At 38.8% G+C, this 14,333-nt stretch overlaps 1 protein-coding gene across 6 annotated transcripts in view; it reads right to left on the bottom strand.

The window, feature by feature from the left end:
- ARHGAP10 (Rho GTPase activating protein 10) overlaps positions 1–14,333 on the bottom strand; it is a 125,432-nt gene that overhangs the window by 66,456 nt on the left and 44,643 nt on the right. For all 6 annotated transcript variants that reach the window (XR_009558139.1, XR_009558140.1, XM_060278644.1 and 3 more), the window contains 7 exons: positions 13,600–13,729; positions 11,690–11,796; positions 10,087–10,181; positions 8,188–8,269; positions 7,219–7,261; positions 6,983–7,048; positions 562–636 (listed from right to left, as the gene is read on the bottom strand). Coding sequence is in view for 4 of the 6 variants with exons in the window: in XM_060278644.1 (XP_060134627.1) it covers positions 562–636; positions 6,983–7,048; positions 7,219–7,261; positions 8,188–8,269; positions 10,087–10,181; positions 11,690–11,796; positions 13,600–13,729 (598 nt within the window). In the remaining 2 variants the exon portion in view is untranslated. The remainder of the gene's footprint in view (positions 1–561; positions 637–6,982; positions 7,049–7,218; positions 7,262–8,187; positions 8,270–10,086; positions 10,182–11,689; positions 11,797–13,599; positions 13,730–14,333) is intronic.

The following is a 14,333-nucleotide window of genomic DNA, read 5'->3' as shown; positions in this document are numbered from 1 at the left end:
TGGAAATAATGCAGTTTTGACTGCTGTGGTGGGGTTAGATGATAGGCAGGTGAAGAATTTCATCTAAATACCCGTACCTTGGGGAAGGTGATGAGGTGCAGCCAGAATTGTGGGTTGGGATAAAGAGAAAGTTAAAACTTCATAATAAATGGTACTAGGAGAAAACTTCTTACAGGATCACTACCAATCAAAATAAGAAAGGATATTAACATATAAGGTGTGCAATTAATAGATGTGCGACAATATTCAGCTAGGAAATTTAAATTGAAATAATTCATTCATTTACTACGGTATCAACTACAATCAGTCTTCTATCACTCCTTATATCACCTTTCCTGTGGATATGAAGCTCCAAGCTCCTCTGATCTACTTTAAGAATTAGTTTATGTGCCATCTATGATTTCTCCAAAACAATATCCTGAACATGTTAGGGACCAAGATTCTAGAAACCGAAATACTATTCACTTTAATCCTTACATAAGTTTTTATCCTGTACAAATGGGCTAAGTATGGCATGGTAGAAGAGGATAGAAAAAGTGGATATAAAAATAAGAGGCATACCCATCAACAAATTCAGAAGTCTCTGGACCCTTGAACTCACCCCCACAACTCTGTACAGTCCTTGGTCATTTATACCTGGTGGGGATACAAAAGCATAACCCAAAGGCATTAGAAAGGTAAGCTTTAAAATGTCTCCTGAACAATCAATCTCAAAACTGCATGCATTATCATAACTTCTATAAAAAGAATGCAAGACACCTAGGAAAGAGAAAGTAAGTGGGAAACACGTTTTAGACTTATTATATTTATTTACACAACTATTGAGAATTAATTTTTTCATCTGGAGTAAGAGGAATGCACACCTTAATTTAAAAGTCCTGAAAAGACACTGAGATTTCATTTCATGGATATGGTAAGTTGAAGGAGTGTGGCAGCTTTGGAGTCTCTAAACAGGAACATCACTCATACACATGCATCATTGAACACATTTTCATATGTTCAATGCCTTTCTCTCTGGATGGTCTAGGCTGTAATGTACGGGTAATTTGTCCTCAGTTACAGCACACAGCAAAATGACCAATTTAGAGAAAGCTCCTAAGAAGAAGGCAGTGGTCAACAACTGGCAGACTTTGTGTCAGATTTGGCTCACTGTTCACCAACTGCTAACACCACAGCCATTGTTTCCTATAGCATGGCTAAAGATATAACATACCAGCTCTCTCTCAACACCCATTCCAAATCTGCCACCAGCTGAGCTGGAATTCTCACCCACAAAACCAGGTGACAAAAGGAAAATGGGGAAAGAGTCGAGAAGAAGGAAAGAGAAGGATACCAGTAGCAAGGAAACAGGCATCTCTTAACTACAAAGTGCCTACTTTAACAGAAAATAGTAATTTCTGTGGGATTTGTCTTCCTGTCACTTCAGTACTAACAAAACTAGTGGCAAACAGACCACCCAAAAATGAATAAAAAGCCTGAGGCATGTGTAAATATTCATCTACAAATACTGATGCCTTCGTGAAAATTATTATGCAACACAAAGCCCAGAAGGATCTGACTGGAAGTACTTTTAACTATGTATATACATTCTGAAGACAAGAGTAGGAACAAACTACATTTTTCCCCATTAAACATTGTTTTATCACCGATATGATTGGGTGTACCAAAACCACAATAACCACTTTTCAATCAGTAGAAAAATCTCTCTCTCTCTCACACACACACACACACACACACACACGATACTTTGTACAAGTACTTGTATAATTTACATCAGGCATGTCAAACCTGCGGCCCTCCAGATGTTTTGGACTACAATTCCCATCTTCCCCAACCACTGGTCCTGCTAGCTAGGGATCATGGGAGTTGTAGGCCTAAACATCTGGAGGGCCGCAGGTTTGACATGCCTGATTTACATCATCACATTCTAGTATATCCAGTATGAAGTGCCCAAAGAACCAAGTAGGGCTGAGTAATGGAACAATTACCATTTCTATGCAGCAAATGTTAATAGCCTTCTCTGAAGTCCAGAGACAGAAACTGGAAATCTAGGCTATTGGTACTTTCAAGATGCTTTTGTACATATTCTTGATCACTGTCAGACTCTTGATTTTGTTAATCAATGTCACTTATGCAAAGATCTAAGCACCCCCATCACAGTGCAGGACAGTATCATGCAATGGTGATGGATACAAGCCCTACCATCTCCATTCCTAAGGCTGCATTTTATAGATGAACTTTTGAAATTGCTTGTCACGTGCTACACATATGCTCATCAATATACCTTTGTCAAATGCACCAAATCCACATAGCTATGACTTCCAAAGTAAAGTCTACAAGATGTCATACCCCAGAAACCTGGACAGAATTTTGGTTACATTGCAGAATGCTCACTTTCATTCCTCTTAGTACTATTAGTTTAATAAAACAGGCTGGCTTTTATAAGATCGCCAAGCCCATGACTGGCTCATGAGCCCTCAGTAGCGTGCATACAGCTCCTGTCATAAATCCAACTGATAACGAAACCACAAAGCAGAACTTGAGATTTAATCACAATTTTGATGGCATTACATAGTGTAAATCAGGGGTGGGGAATCTTTGACTGTCCAGGTGTTGCTTAACTACAACTCCCGCCAGCCCAGCAAAGCCAATGGCCAGGAATGATGGGAGTTGTAGTTCAGCAATATCATGTCGCCCATAGGTTCTGCACACCTGATGTAAACAGTTAGGAAAGTGTAATTCTTCAACTCATATCTCAAGGGCAGTTTAAAATTTAATAAAATAAAGGAAGGAAACCATGAGATAAAGGAAGATATTTCATTTTTTCATGTCATTTGCAACCCAAAACTTTTTTAATGCATAAGGGAAAGTTAGATGCTGATACAGGCCTGCTACACCACTAGGTTTAATGCTACAAAACTGCACAGTAAGAATCTCAAAGAGTTGAAAACATTCTTGACAACCAATTCAGCTTATTGTTTGTGCACGTCTCAAAAGTTGCAGCTCTGATTGTGTATTGATTTTCTGAGTTGCTAACATTACAGACATTAAGAACAAAGTATGCTGACTCAAGAAACTGGTGACTTCAGTGGATGCCACAATAAGGATCCAGGCCAAGCCTCAAGAACCATATGAACATGCACTACTATAGAACCATATCACAACAGTTATACTGAAAACTCTAAATAGGTAACTATATAATTGATTAGATGGCTTCCCCTCAACCATTAATTACAATAGGTAAGGCATAATAAAGAATGATTTATTTATTTTTTGAAAAAAATATACATGATTACCTGGCACAATAATTTGGTACTGTCTGAAAACCCAATACATTTTCTAAGAGTATCTGATGGCAGCTATTAAATATCTTCCCCAATATGCTGAATATTAAAGCCAAACACAGGAACATATGAAGGACTTTCCCAACATATTTTTCTTTGACTAGAGCAGCTGAAAAATCCACCAAAATTGCATGAAGGGCTATGTTAATTTTTTGGGGGGGATTTTTAACCCTTTCTTACAATACTATAGCCCAACAGAAATGGTCCCTTAAGATTGATGGCTGGTGGTATAGAAGGCAGGTACTCTATGTGTACATATCTTGTAGCAGCTGGGGGTGATTTCCATTGAGAAACAGTATTGGGGGATTAATCCCCACAAGCACAACACCCCCTTGCCACCTCCCCCACATACCTAAAGGAAAAGGCATTGGGAGAATCTACCATATCTATTCCAGCAATAAAAGAACCTTAATCACAAGGTAACTTATTTTCAAAAAAAATGGGGATGCTGTAAGAACTTATTGCTGACTTTATCTCAGCCAGAAATCTTAGTAGAAAACTTAGTATAAAAGATGACACATTTTTGTTGATTCAGCTACTAGTAGCATTCTTTGGAAACGGAATTTCTAACATTCAGAAACCAAATTCACGGCCATTGATGCAACTCTGTACAAGTCTCCTTGAGGGTCGTATAATACAGAGTAGGGTCAGTGGCACCATTCTTTCCAGCTTCAAGACCACACTTACAACTTGTAGGCGTTATCACTTTCTTCTTTTTTAAACCAGTCTTTACATATGATGAAAACCTCCACCTAATAAATTTCTCTGTTTCAGACTGCTGTTAAAGCAAAGGTGCAGGGCTGGTGAAAATGTGACAATCCTTACCATTTATTTGGTGGATTCCACTGTAAATTCTCATCACTAACAGATATGCTTGAGGTCTTTTATTGTATCTGAGGCAAAAAACTTACATATGAATATTCTAATATTTATGTAGAGGGTCAAAACAACATTCCACTGATACCACAGCAAACCTGTAGTATATTCAATTTTTTAAAAGAGCATTAGTTTGTGACAATGAAGTTAAATATACTACAGGCACATTTTGAAGATCAAAATGTTTATATGACTGTCATCCACAGTACTCCTACAAAACTATTCTTTAAGGTTTTTATGATTCATTGCAGAAAAGATCACCTATCTGCTGGATAAATCACATTTTTTTCTCCACCGGGAACTCCCCCCCCCCCCAGTTTCTCACCAATGAAACAGATATACATTTGCTACAGAAATACAAAGAATGACAGCTTACTACTGCCCTCTATCTTCACAAAATGCATACTAGACGTTTGTCAGAGAAACTTACTGAATTCTAAAAAAGAGGAAAGAAAAATGTACACCAAATGTATAAAATATATAATGAATGTGGATACAGATAAGACCGAGCTGCATAAACAGTGTCTTTTACCACTGCCACTATTCACTACGTTAAAACATAACACAAATCAGTATGGAATTCTTAAGAAGTTGTTCTATGTTGGATGTTTAAGGGCAAGTGATAGCTGTGTCCTACAGATGTTAACCCACATCACACTATATACTAGATCAATGGTTCCTGAAAATTGGTCTGGATAAGTTATTTGAAATTCCAAATAAGAGGAATTAATCTGTCTAACTAATCATGCCCTTATAGTATTTCAAAGGGCAATGTAGCCTCATGTAGGGAAGGTGATGAGATATACAGTGCATGTCAAAAAGTACAGCGAAACAAATGAATATCACATTGATTCATTGGGCCCCTAGTTAAGACTAGGTATCTGAAATATTTAATACAGATCTCAAAGTGACTTAATACGTTTTAGTTATACCTGGCTCTTCTGACTGAATTCAAGTCAATGATTGCTTCTGCAGTTAAAGAGAAATGTTTAAGTAAGAAGGTCTGATCCACATAATCTAAAAAATGGAGGATCAACACTTAAAAATTATCCTGCTGTTGCCCAAAGAGCTGCCTGGTTAGGCTTGTCAACTTAATATCCCATTAGGTATGTAGAAATCCTATTTAGTGCTTCTATCCCATCTTCAAATGTAAATTGGTGTTGCACTGGCAAGAGCTATGCAAAGCAGAATGACAAACTCTTTTGAGCTCAAACCGGTTCATTTTCCTATTCCTATGCAGGAAACCGAACACCCACCACTTTGGAATGACTGGATACTTAAGAAATAATCAGAATTGTGTTGGATGTAAAGCCACATGAAATGTTACTTTAACTAAGCCCAAAATAAATATTAAATTTTCTGATGCATGATCCCAAGGAACAGAGACTGCTATCCAGCTACTGTCCCATTCAATATCTGCCATTTTGTTCTTTTGAAAACCATATTTGACTCTTCTCAAATATGACAGGCTTATTCAGTTTCTACCTGGGCTACCTATTTTCAGCCTCTCAGTTTCCACCTCTTCACACCCACACCAACATCATATCCATTGAAATTGGATACAAGAGTCTTGTTTGCCTAGTGTAACTTCAGGCTTCAGAAAGCAAGGTAGCAGAGCAGATCACAGGATGAAGAGAAAATGGACAGGAGAGAAGCGCTGTCTGAATCCCCTCCCAGTGGATTTCAAGAGCAAATCTCCAGGTTGCAATCTGGCAACCATAATCAGAATATATGCCAGGCATCCCCAAACTGCGGCCCTCCGGATGGTTTGCCCTACAACTCCCATGATCCCTAGCTAACAGGACCAGTGGTCGGGAAAGATGGGAACTGTAGTCCAAAACATCTGGAGGGCCGAAGTTTGGGGATGCCTGATATATGCAGACACAACAGTTAAGTTAACTATATATCTTCCATCACAACAAAGCTGCTACATCTGGGAATAAAACCTTAGGTTTTGTTTTTTTGTTTTTTGTTTTTTTAAAAAGCCTGCAATAATAATTTATTTAGAACATATATTCTGAACGGTCATTACCTTGTAAGAAGCAGATGAAGCAAAAAGCTCCAGTTCTATTACACATGATGCTTTATATTATTATCACTGAAAAGTAGCACAGCATGAAGATGGCTCGCTTTCAAGTTTTTCAAATATTTTCTAATTTTGACTGAAACCTTGTGAAAAACCACACACACCTTTACAAAGAGCAGCAGTACCATGGCAGTTAACTGCATGAGTTGTGAACTGGCGAGATCTCAGTTTAACCATGAATTCACTAGCTGCATTCACATTTCATGGTAAGTCATGGCCAATGGTTTACCATGAATGCTCAGCTGCTGCCACTATGGGCTCCTCACTAGCGAGGGGGAGTAACAAACTGCAAATGTTGGCTTAGTGTTACATCTGAACTGGGGGGCGGGGTTTGTTCTGCTAAAACAAATCATAGTTGGTAAGCAAAAAAACAAACCTTGGCTTCAGATCCTATCTGTTTTACCTCTCGTTTCTAATTTTGGGGACGATGCATGGTTCTTGTAAGGACTATTCCAAGGTATATGAATACTATGATCCATTAAGACAAATGCTGTAAAACTCACACCTATTCCCCTCAAAATGTATTGTCATTTGTCTTCTAGCACTGTTGTGCAGAAATGCCCTTTCCCTCTCATAATACCGGAATTCCTATTAAAGCTCTGACGATCACTCTCTGCCTCTCAGCTCAAGCCATAAACCTTCATGAAACGCAACCTTGAACTGAGTTTGTCATTACCTCTTGTTTCAACAGCACTTATGCATCTTCTCAGAATTGTGAACCCAAGCTTATCCAACTGCGCACCTAGAAGGAGAAACAGTTTGAAAATATCTCAGGTCTATGGTACACTTTCCTTACAACAATATAAAGGCTAACAATGGAAAGAAATGCAAAATGAAGCCTACTCATTATAACTGTTGCTTCATCAAAATCAATTTTTTTAAACAAAATTACAACTGAAGAAAAGTACTTACTTCCTTCTCTTTTTATGTTAGCCCTGTTCAAATTGAGAAACACCTGGAAAAGAGAGGAAGAAAAAATATATGTGCGCTCAAATGCAGCCTTGGGGGGGGGGGTGTGAGAAAAAATAATCAATATCTTCCCTGCAAAACAGGGGAAGTGGGCTGTTCCATCATAGCCAACAAAAAATTATGGTGCATCAGTGCTAGAAGTTAAGGATCAGACAACCCTGCACTTGTAGTCCATGCTGGCCTGATTCACATGTCAAATTAAACCAGTGGTTCTCAAACTTTTTTCTCTGGGCCACACTTTCAGAACAAAATTTTGCTCACGTGACACTGATTTTTTTAACAATAAGAAATACATTGGAAAACAAAAAGAAACAACACCTAGCAGTGCTTGATTTAAAACATAGAACACAACTACTTTATAATATGATCACGAGTCATCAAGAGAGTATAAAACAATGCAGCTACATAAGAAGCACAAATCATTCCCAAAAATTTAATACTAATTGTCCTTGAAACTTTCTGACACAGTTTCTCCTACCACATCAGTGTGGCATGCCACACCCTTTGAGAACCACTGCATAACCATAGTTTAAAAAACAAGCAAACTATGGCTTAAGGTTACTGGAGCACACCAGTTCAAACTCCATTCCTTCCCCAGTCCTACTGCTACTTCCTCACCAGGGAACAAGACAAAGTCTGGCTTGTTGTGATTCCAAACCTGGGCTTGTGGTTTGTTTGCAGAGAAACAAAGCACAAATCCAGGTTTGGACACCATGATCAGCCAGATTCTGTCTTGTCTGTGAATTCACATTAAACCACAGCTTCATTTTAACTAGATTTTAATGTGATGTGCAAATCAGGTTGCTGTGACAATGCTCAACCTATATTAACAGCATAAAGAAACAGGAGGCTGGTCTATGTAGTAATATTTTGCCATCAGAACAACAACAAAAATCATAGTTTTCTTCTTACAGCTTCTTTTCCATCTAAGGCTTCGAACCACTGGTTTCTGTCCTCTTCTGAGAATGCTTGCATGGTAACAGGCATACCAGGTCTACCAAAGCACAAATGAAGGTAAATAATTAATTTTTAAAATCTCTAATGAACATTAATAATCCTGTCCAAATTATTATCAGAGGCACTCTAGAAAGCAATATGGCCATGTTTGAAACCATCAAATATCCTTGAAATTGACATGTAATATAGTCCACTATAACCCTTATTTTAATAGAAGTATTAAAGGGAAGATACAATAGTCAAACCAAAATGGATTGGGGAACAGGCAAGACAACAGATCATAAAATTGTTATGCAGTATTTCTAGTTGCATTAGTGTTAGGTTCTATGTGGATCAGGGGCACAAGAGAGAATCTACCTGTTTTACTTGTTGAAATTTAGTCCAAAAAGTGCTTAAGATCAAATGAGCAACCTTTGATCACATTTTACACAAATGTATTAGAAATCATGGACTTCATGTTTACACTGCTACAACGAGCATAGCCCTGCCTTTACAGGCTATCTGGAAACAACTGTTAGTGCAAAATACTGCAACATGGTTGGTTATTAAGTTAACTTTAGTTCTTAGAGCGTCACAATAGACTTCCTGACCATTTTGGAATGCAATTCATAATTATGGTTCTGATCTTTAAACAGCTCAGGATCTGGTTTCTTGAAGGACTGCCTCTTCCTGCATAAATGTAATCTGCACATTAGAATCAGACTTGTTGGCCTTGCTCTTGGATCCTGCCCATGAACTGGTGACTATTATAAAGGCCTCCTCTGTTGCAGCACCCCATTTTTGTAATTCCCCTCCCAGAATTCCACCATTTTTTGGGATTTTTAACTAGTCCAGGCCTTTTTCAGTGTGTGTTGTAGTGACGTGGTTTTGTGCTGGCATTTTATTTTATGGCTAGGTGATGCAGCTACATGTTTTATTGTGGTTTTATAGCTTTCTTGCTAAAGAGCAGCCTATAAACTTTCTAAATAAATATGTAAGTTGCTACAAGGTGAACCGGGTGAAAAGGTGAGCAGGCATCCAGGAGTGGCATGCTTTAAACTTGTTTGGTGTTACGGTTCAAGTAAGTCTTTTTCACAGATATTCATAAACCCAAAACACAAATACACAAAAACTGGAATAAATGATATCAGCTGTCCTTTACTGCCATAAAACTGCTATGTTTATTTAGGGAGTGGGGAGGCACTGAGGACTTCATGCCAGCGCTAGGTATGGTCAAAGCAAGTAGGTCGAACATTTCAGCTCCTGAACGATCGAAAACTAGAAGTGACTCTTCCAGTTTTCAAACGTTCTTTTGGAGGCCAAACATCCAATGGAAGCTCCTGCAGCCAATCAGAAGCCGCGCTTTGGAAGTTGAATGTTTCGGAAGTCAAACTGACTTCTAGAACGGATTCTGTTCGACTTCCGAGGTACGACTGTATGCCCAAAGTTGCCCTAGGCACCCTGTACTCACTGCTACACAAGACAAGTCTCTCTTGCTCACACACACACAAAAAATACACAGAAGATGCCTCCTAGCCCATCCCCTCAGCTTTGTCTTGTTCATGAACAGGGGTGATATTGTTATCTCCAGTGACACTGGGGTTTGCAGAGAGGTTGAAATCTCTTTGCCTAGCTCAGCATGAAAAAAAGGGAATTAACACCAGGTCATCAAAAAGAGAATTATGCCATCAAATTGCTGACAATCTTATGGACCGTAAAAAAATTGTTTGGAGGCTAGAAATGCTTACAGGACAGCTATCATTTTTTCCTAGTTGGTGGCCATAACTTCCCTGTTTTACTTCTGTGCATTTGAAAAACTTGAGATTAAATACATTATATGGGAACATAATATTAATATTTACCTGACCAACTTACCGATCTAGTGCTTCCATGTCAAAACAGAACCGCCTATCTATAGTATCAGTATTTCTTTTGGTGCAGTACTTAAGGAGAAGGACTTCCAGCTCACCCTGAAAACATTTCATTATATGAAAACTTTAATATAGGAGTCATTATTAAAAACGTTAAGAAAAAATCATAAATCAGGTAGCATGTGTTTATTTAATATTGCAATTTCTAGATTCTGATGTGCACAGAAATTTACTTATTCTTGTCATTTAGTTTCCTTATGTAAGTCTTCTTCAGTATTGACGACCTCTTGGACTCAAACATGCTTTAGGGAAAGGTAAAGGGACCCCTGACTATTAGGTCAGTCGTGACCGACTCTGGGGTTGTGGCGCTCATCTCGGGTTATTGGCTGAGGGAGCTGGCTTACAGCTTCCAGGTCATGTGGCCAGCATGACAAAGCCGCTTCTGGCGAACCAGAGCAGCACACAGAAACGCCGTTTACCTTCCCGCTGTAGCAGTACCTATTTATCTTCTTGCACTTTGACGTGCCTTCGAACTGCTCGGTTGGCAGGAGCTGGGACCGAGCAACGGGAGCTCACCCCATCGCGGGGATTCAAACCGCCGGCCTTCTGATCAGCAAGCCCTAGGCTCTGTGGTTTAACCCACAGTGCCACCTGCATCACAAATATGCTTTACACACACACAAAATGCACCATCAGGTGAACCTCCAACTTGGGTTGTCTGTAAGTATATCACGGTTGGATAACACTTTTTAGACCAAGGGCTGCATTGCCTTTTTAGGGTTTTACCCAGGAGCATATGCAAGTGTGGGTGGGCTCGTTGAATGCAATTCAACCAGGCAAACACACTTGGTACAGAATAGGACTGGTGACTGGTATGGCCTGGAGACACTTTTGAGGCCTGGGATTCCCTACTCTGAGAGGATGTGAGAGTGATCTAGCTGTGACATCTGTCACCCTACCCTGAGCTATGGAATGAGAATGAGAGAGGGGCTACTTCAGAAGTTTCTTACAAGTACTGTAAGCCTTTGGAATACTAGGCACAGAAAGACTGTTGCTATCAGAAGACTATGCAGAGTCACGTGGTTGTATCCAACAAAGTTGTTCCATCAATGAAAGGACTTCTCCCTCTCCTACACCATGCACTCATGGAGTTCTGTAGAACTCAAACGCTTTCAAAATATTTCATGATATTTTGGCAGGCCTATGAACGTATTGCCCTAATCTGAATTTTTGAATTTGTTAAAAGGTTACAGATACTACAGACACAGAAAACCTACAAAATAAACATGAAGCTACTAAAAAACTTTTCAGATGAATGTACTTTTTGCATTCCCCTAGCTAGTTATTCTCAAACTAAACTTTAATCCCTTTGGCATTAATGCACTATTGCAGATAAAATAAGAACATTTTGGGATAGCATCTCATCTGCTCTTTACAACCCAACCCTATAACTTTTCCAGAATTCTTATCATTTCATTATTATACCTTGCTATACTTAAAACAAAAAATGTCAACTACACAGAGAAGAACTATAGAGCATGGCTTATCTCTCATACTCTCATTTAGATACAGGGCATAAAGTACAATGAAAAGTGAAATGTACTCACAATCTTTCCTCCTGACCTGTGCTCAAATGGTATCATTGTAAACTTCTTAGTGTCCTTCTTGTACATGCAGTAATGTTTTACCCAGCTGGACCCAAATGGTGCAGGTCCTTCAACAAAACAGCAATGCTCAGCTTTAAACATACATACTTTTTATTTACATACATTTCTGCTCTGAATCTATTTTACAAACTTTTGTACTGAAAAGATCTCTGCAAAATCTTATGAGTTATCCTTCACCCTGCTTTTAGAGAAGGGAATGAATAAAAACAAAGAACAATATTGAGAAGAAGGAATAGGAGATCTGGAGAAATGTGGGCAGAGACTTATAAAAGTGGGAGTGTTTTTAAAGGGGCTGCAGTGGTAAAAAGGAAACACTCTGTGCGATCATTTGGTTGGATCCCAAGGGTGCCCTTTCGCATATGGAAGGCATCTTCCACTCACAAAGGTTACTGTTCTACATATTACAATAAAGCATTGCATGCAAAAATGCATGAGCTGCAGAACTCAAGGTGCTCATTTTTTTGCTCACTGTTCTTTGGATACCGTATATTCCGGCGTATAAGATGACTTTTGAACTCAGGAAAATCTTTTCAAAAGTTGGGGGTCGTCTTATACGCCAGGTATAAGATCTGTGATCGCCGCATACGGTGGGGGGAGCTAAAAAACGGCCACGGCCACATCCCTGCCATATGCGGCGGCTGTGTAAGCGGCTGCCGCTTTCTTTCCTTGCAGGAAGAGGAAACATGCGGGGCTTTCTTCCCTCCCCTCCTCCCTGCATGGAAAGAAAGCGGCAGACACTTACTCTCTCTTCCCCCCCCCATTCGCCTCGGTGCCTGGAAGAGATACAGAGAAATTTATTTTGTGTGCGTCGGAAGTTTGGGATATACTCATTACGGCGAGTATATCGCAAACTCTATATTTTGACTGGAAAAGTAGGGGGTCGTCTTATACGCCCAGTCGCCTTATACGCCGGCATATATGGTACTCATTGTTCTGAAACTTAAAACTAACGTTCGTAATTTTCTTAAATACATTTTCTGTTGCCCGTTTGTGATTCCTATTTGCTTATTTATTTTTTTAAAAAACTTGCATTCAGCAATTTCATTTTTTAAAAAAATCACAGTGGTAGTATATATGGTTGGATGAGTACAATATGTTGTTTGTGCGGCTACCTTTGAAAATGGTATGAAACTGCCAATCGTTCAAAACAAGGCAGCAAGTATTGTCACCTGCATTGATCTAACTATTTCAGAGTTTCTTCAAAGTGTTCATTAGCAAAACTTATGGCAAATTCTTATAGCATACTAGAGCTCTTAAACTGCAAAGAATAAAAACATGTAGCATGGAAAACCTACAGAATTAAAAAAAGAAAAAGAAATGTGCACACAAAACTATGTTAACTTTACTCCTGACTGTTGTGGATCCTGAGGAACTATAAGTGAACAGCTGTAAAAAAGGGAAATCAGTAGTGACCTAAGGTAAAATCCCCAAATGCAAGCTGAGTATCAAAATGATTGCTATAGTTATTTGATTACAAAATGATTACTTGTTATTTGCATGCTATCCTTCATCTGAAGATCTCAGGTTGAATAAAGTAAATTGTTATTATTTATTGAACTTGTTAGTCACTTGTAACACTAAAAGGTCTTCAAGTGACTCACAATGCATTTAATATTTAACATATCTTATCTAATCCATACGTAAAATCACAGCACACTTTAAAAAGCAAAATTGCAACAATTACTAACATCAGAGATTTCCCTCCCAAAGCCCAGACATACTTATCGACTGACAGAAAATAAAAGGCAATTCCAAATCCTTTCCCCTGAGCACCAAATGTATGGTCACCCTGAGCAACCTTCACAATTAGTTTCAAAAACTCCCATCACAAAAGTAAGCAAGTATCTTACTTTTCTCCTGCACATAAAGGTAGCCTTCCTTTGCAAATTGGTTTGCTCTTTTATGCTCCAGGGGATTTCGCTTGATTTTGTTCATGAGATCTTCGACTTCTGATCTTGTCCCTTCAAAACGATTTCTTGTCTATATAAGAGAAGGTTTTAGAAACTGTTTTTACGAGTGAATACGGTAAACGGAGTATCCCTATTTAAAAAACCACGCTTCCTGGGTGTCAAGACATCCCTAAAAACTAATTGAAGGTTTCTATTGTTTTTTATAAGCAAGAGAAGATTTAAAATCAAAGCTACATTAAGCTTCAAGAAGAAAGTTCAGCAAAACAGCAGGTGGTGCCTAAATACTTTGTTGGCTTGTTTCAAGGGGCAGGGGAAACAAAATGATGGAATGATCAATAGCCCTTTCAGAAACTGGTCCTCGTTGCTCATATAATATATGGTAGACCAGGCTTTCCTGGTCTTGGGTCCCCTAACATTCGCCATCCCTGATCATTTAGTATGTGATGGCTGGGCTGATGGGGGTTGTATTCCAACAACATCTGGGGACCCACGGTTGAGAAAAGCAGTGTGCACAATTGGTAGCAGCTTTACCTACTACTAAGTCCCACTGGATCAAGCCCTTTATTCCAGTAACATTATATTGGAATTTTGTTAAGTGGAGACAGGCATTTAGGGCTGGTAAAAACAAGTACAAACAAGTGGATTTATATTACATAAAATTACATTTTATTTTA

This window comes from Zootoca vivipara, chromosome 9 (assembly GCF_963506605.1).
Source record: "Zootoca vivipara chromosome 9, rZooViv1.1, whole genome shotgun sequence".
NCBI classification, from domain to species: domain Eukaryota; kingdom Metazoa; phylum Chordata; class Lepidosauria; order Squamata; family Lacertidae; genus Zootoca; species Zootoca vivipara.
This window is presented reverse-complemented; position numbering and strand designations above follow the sequence as displayed.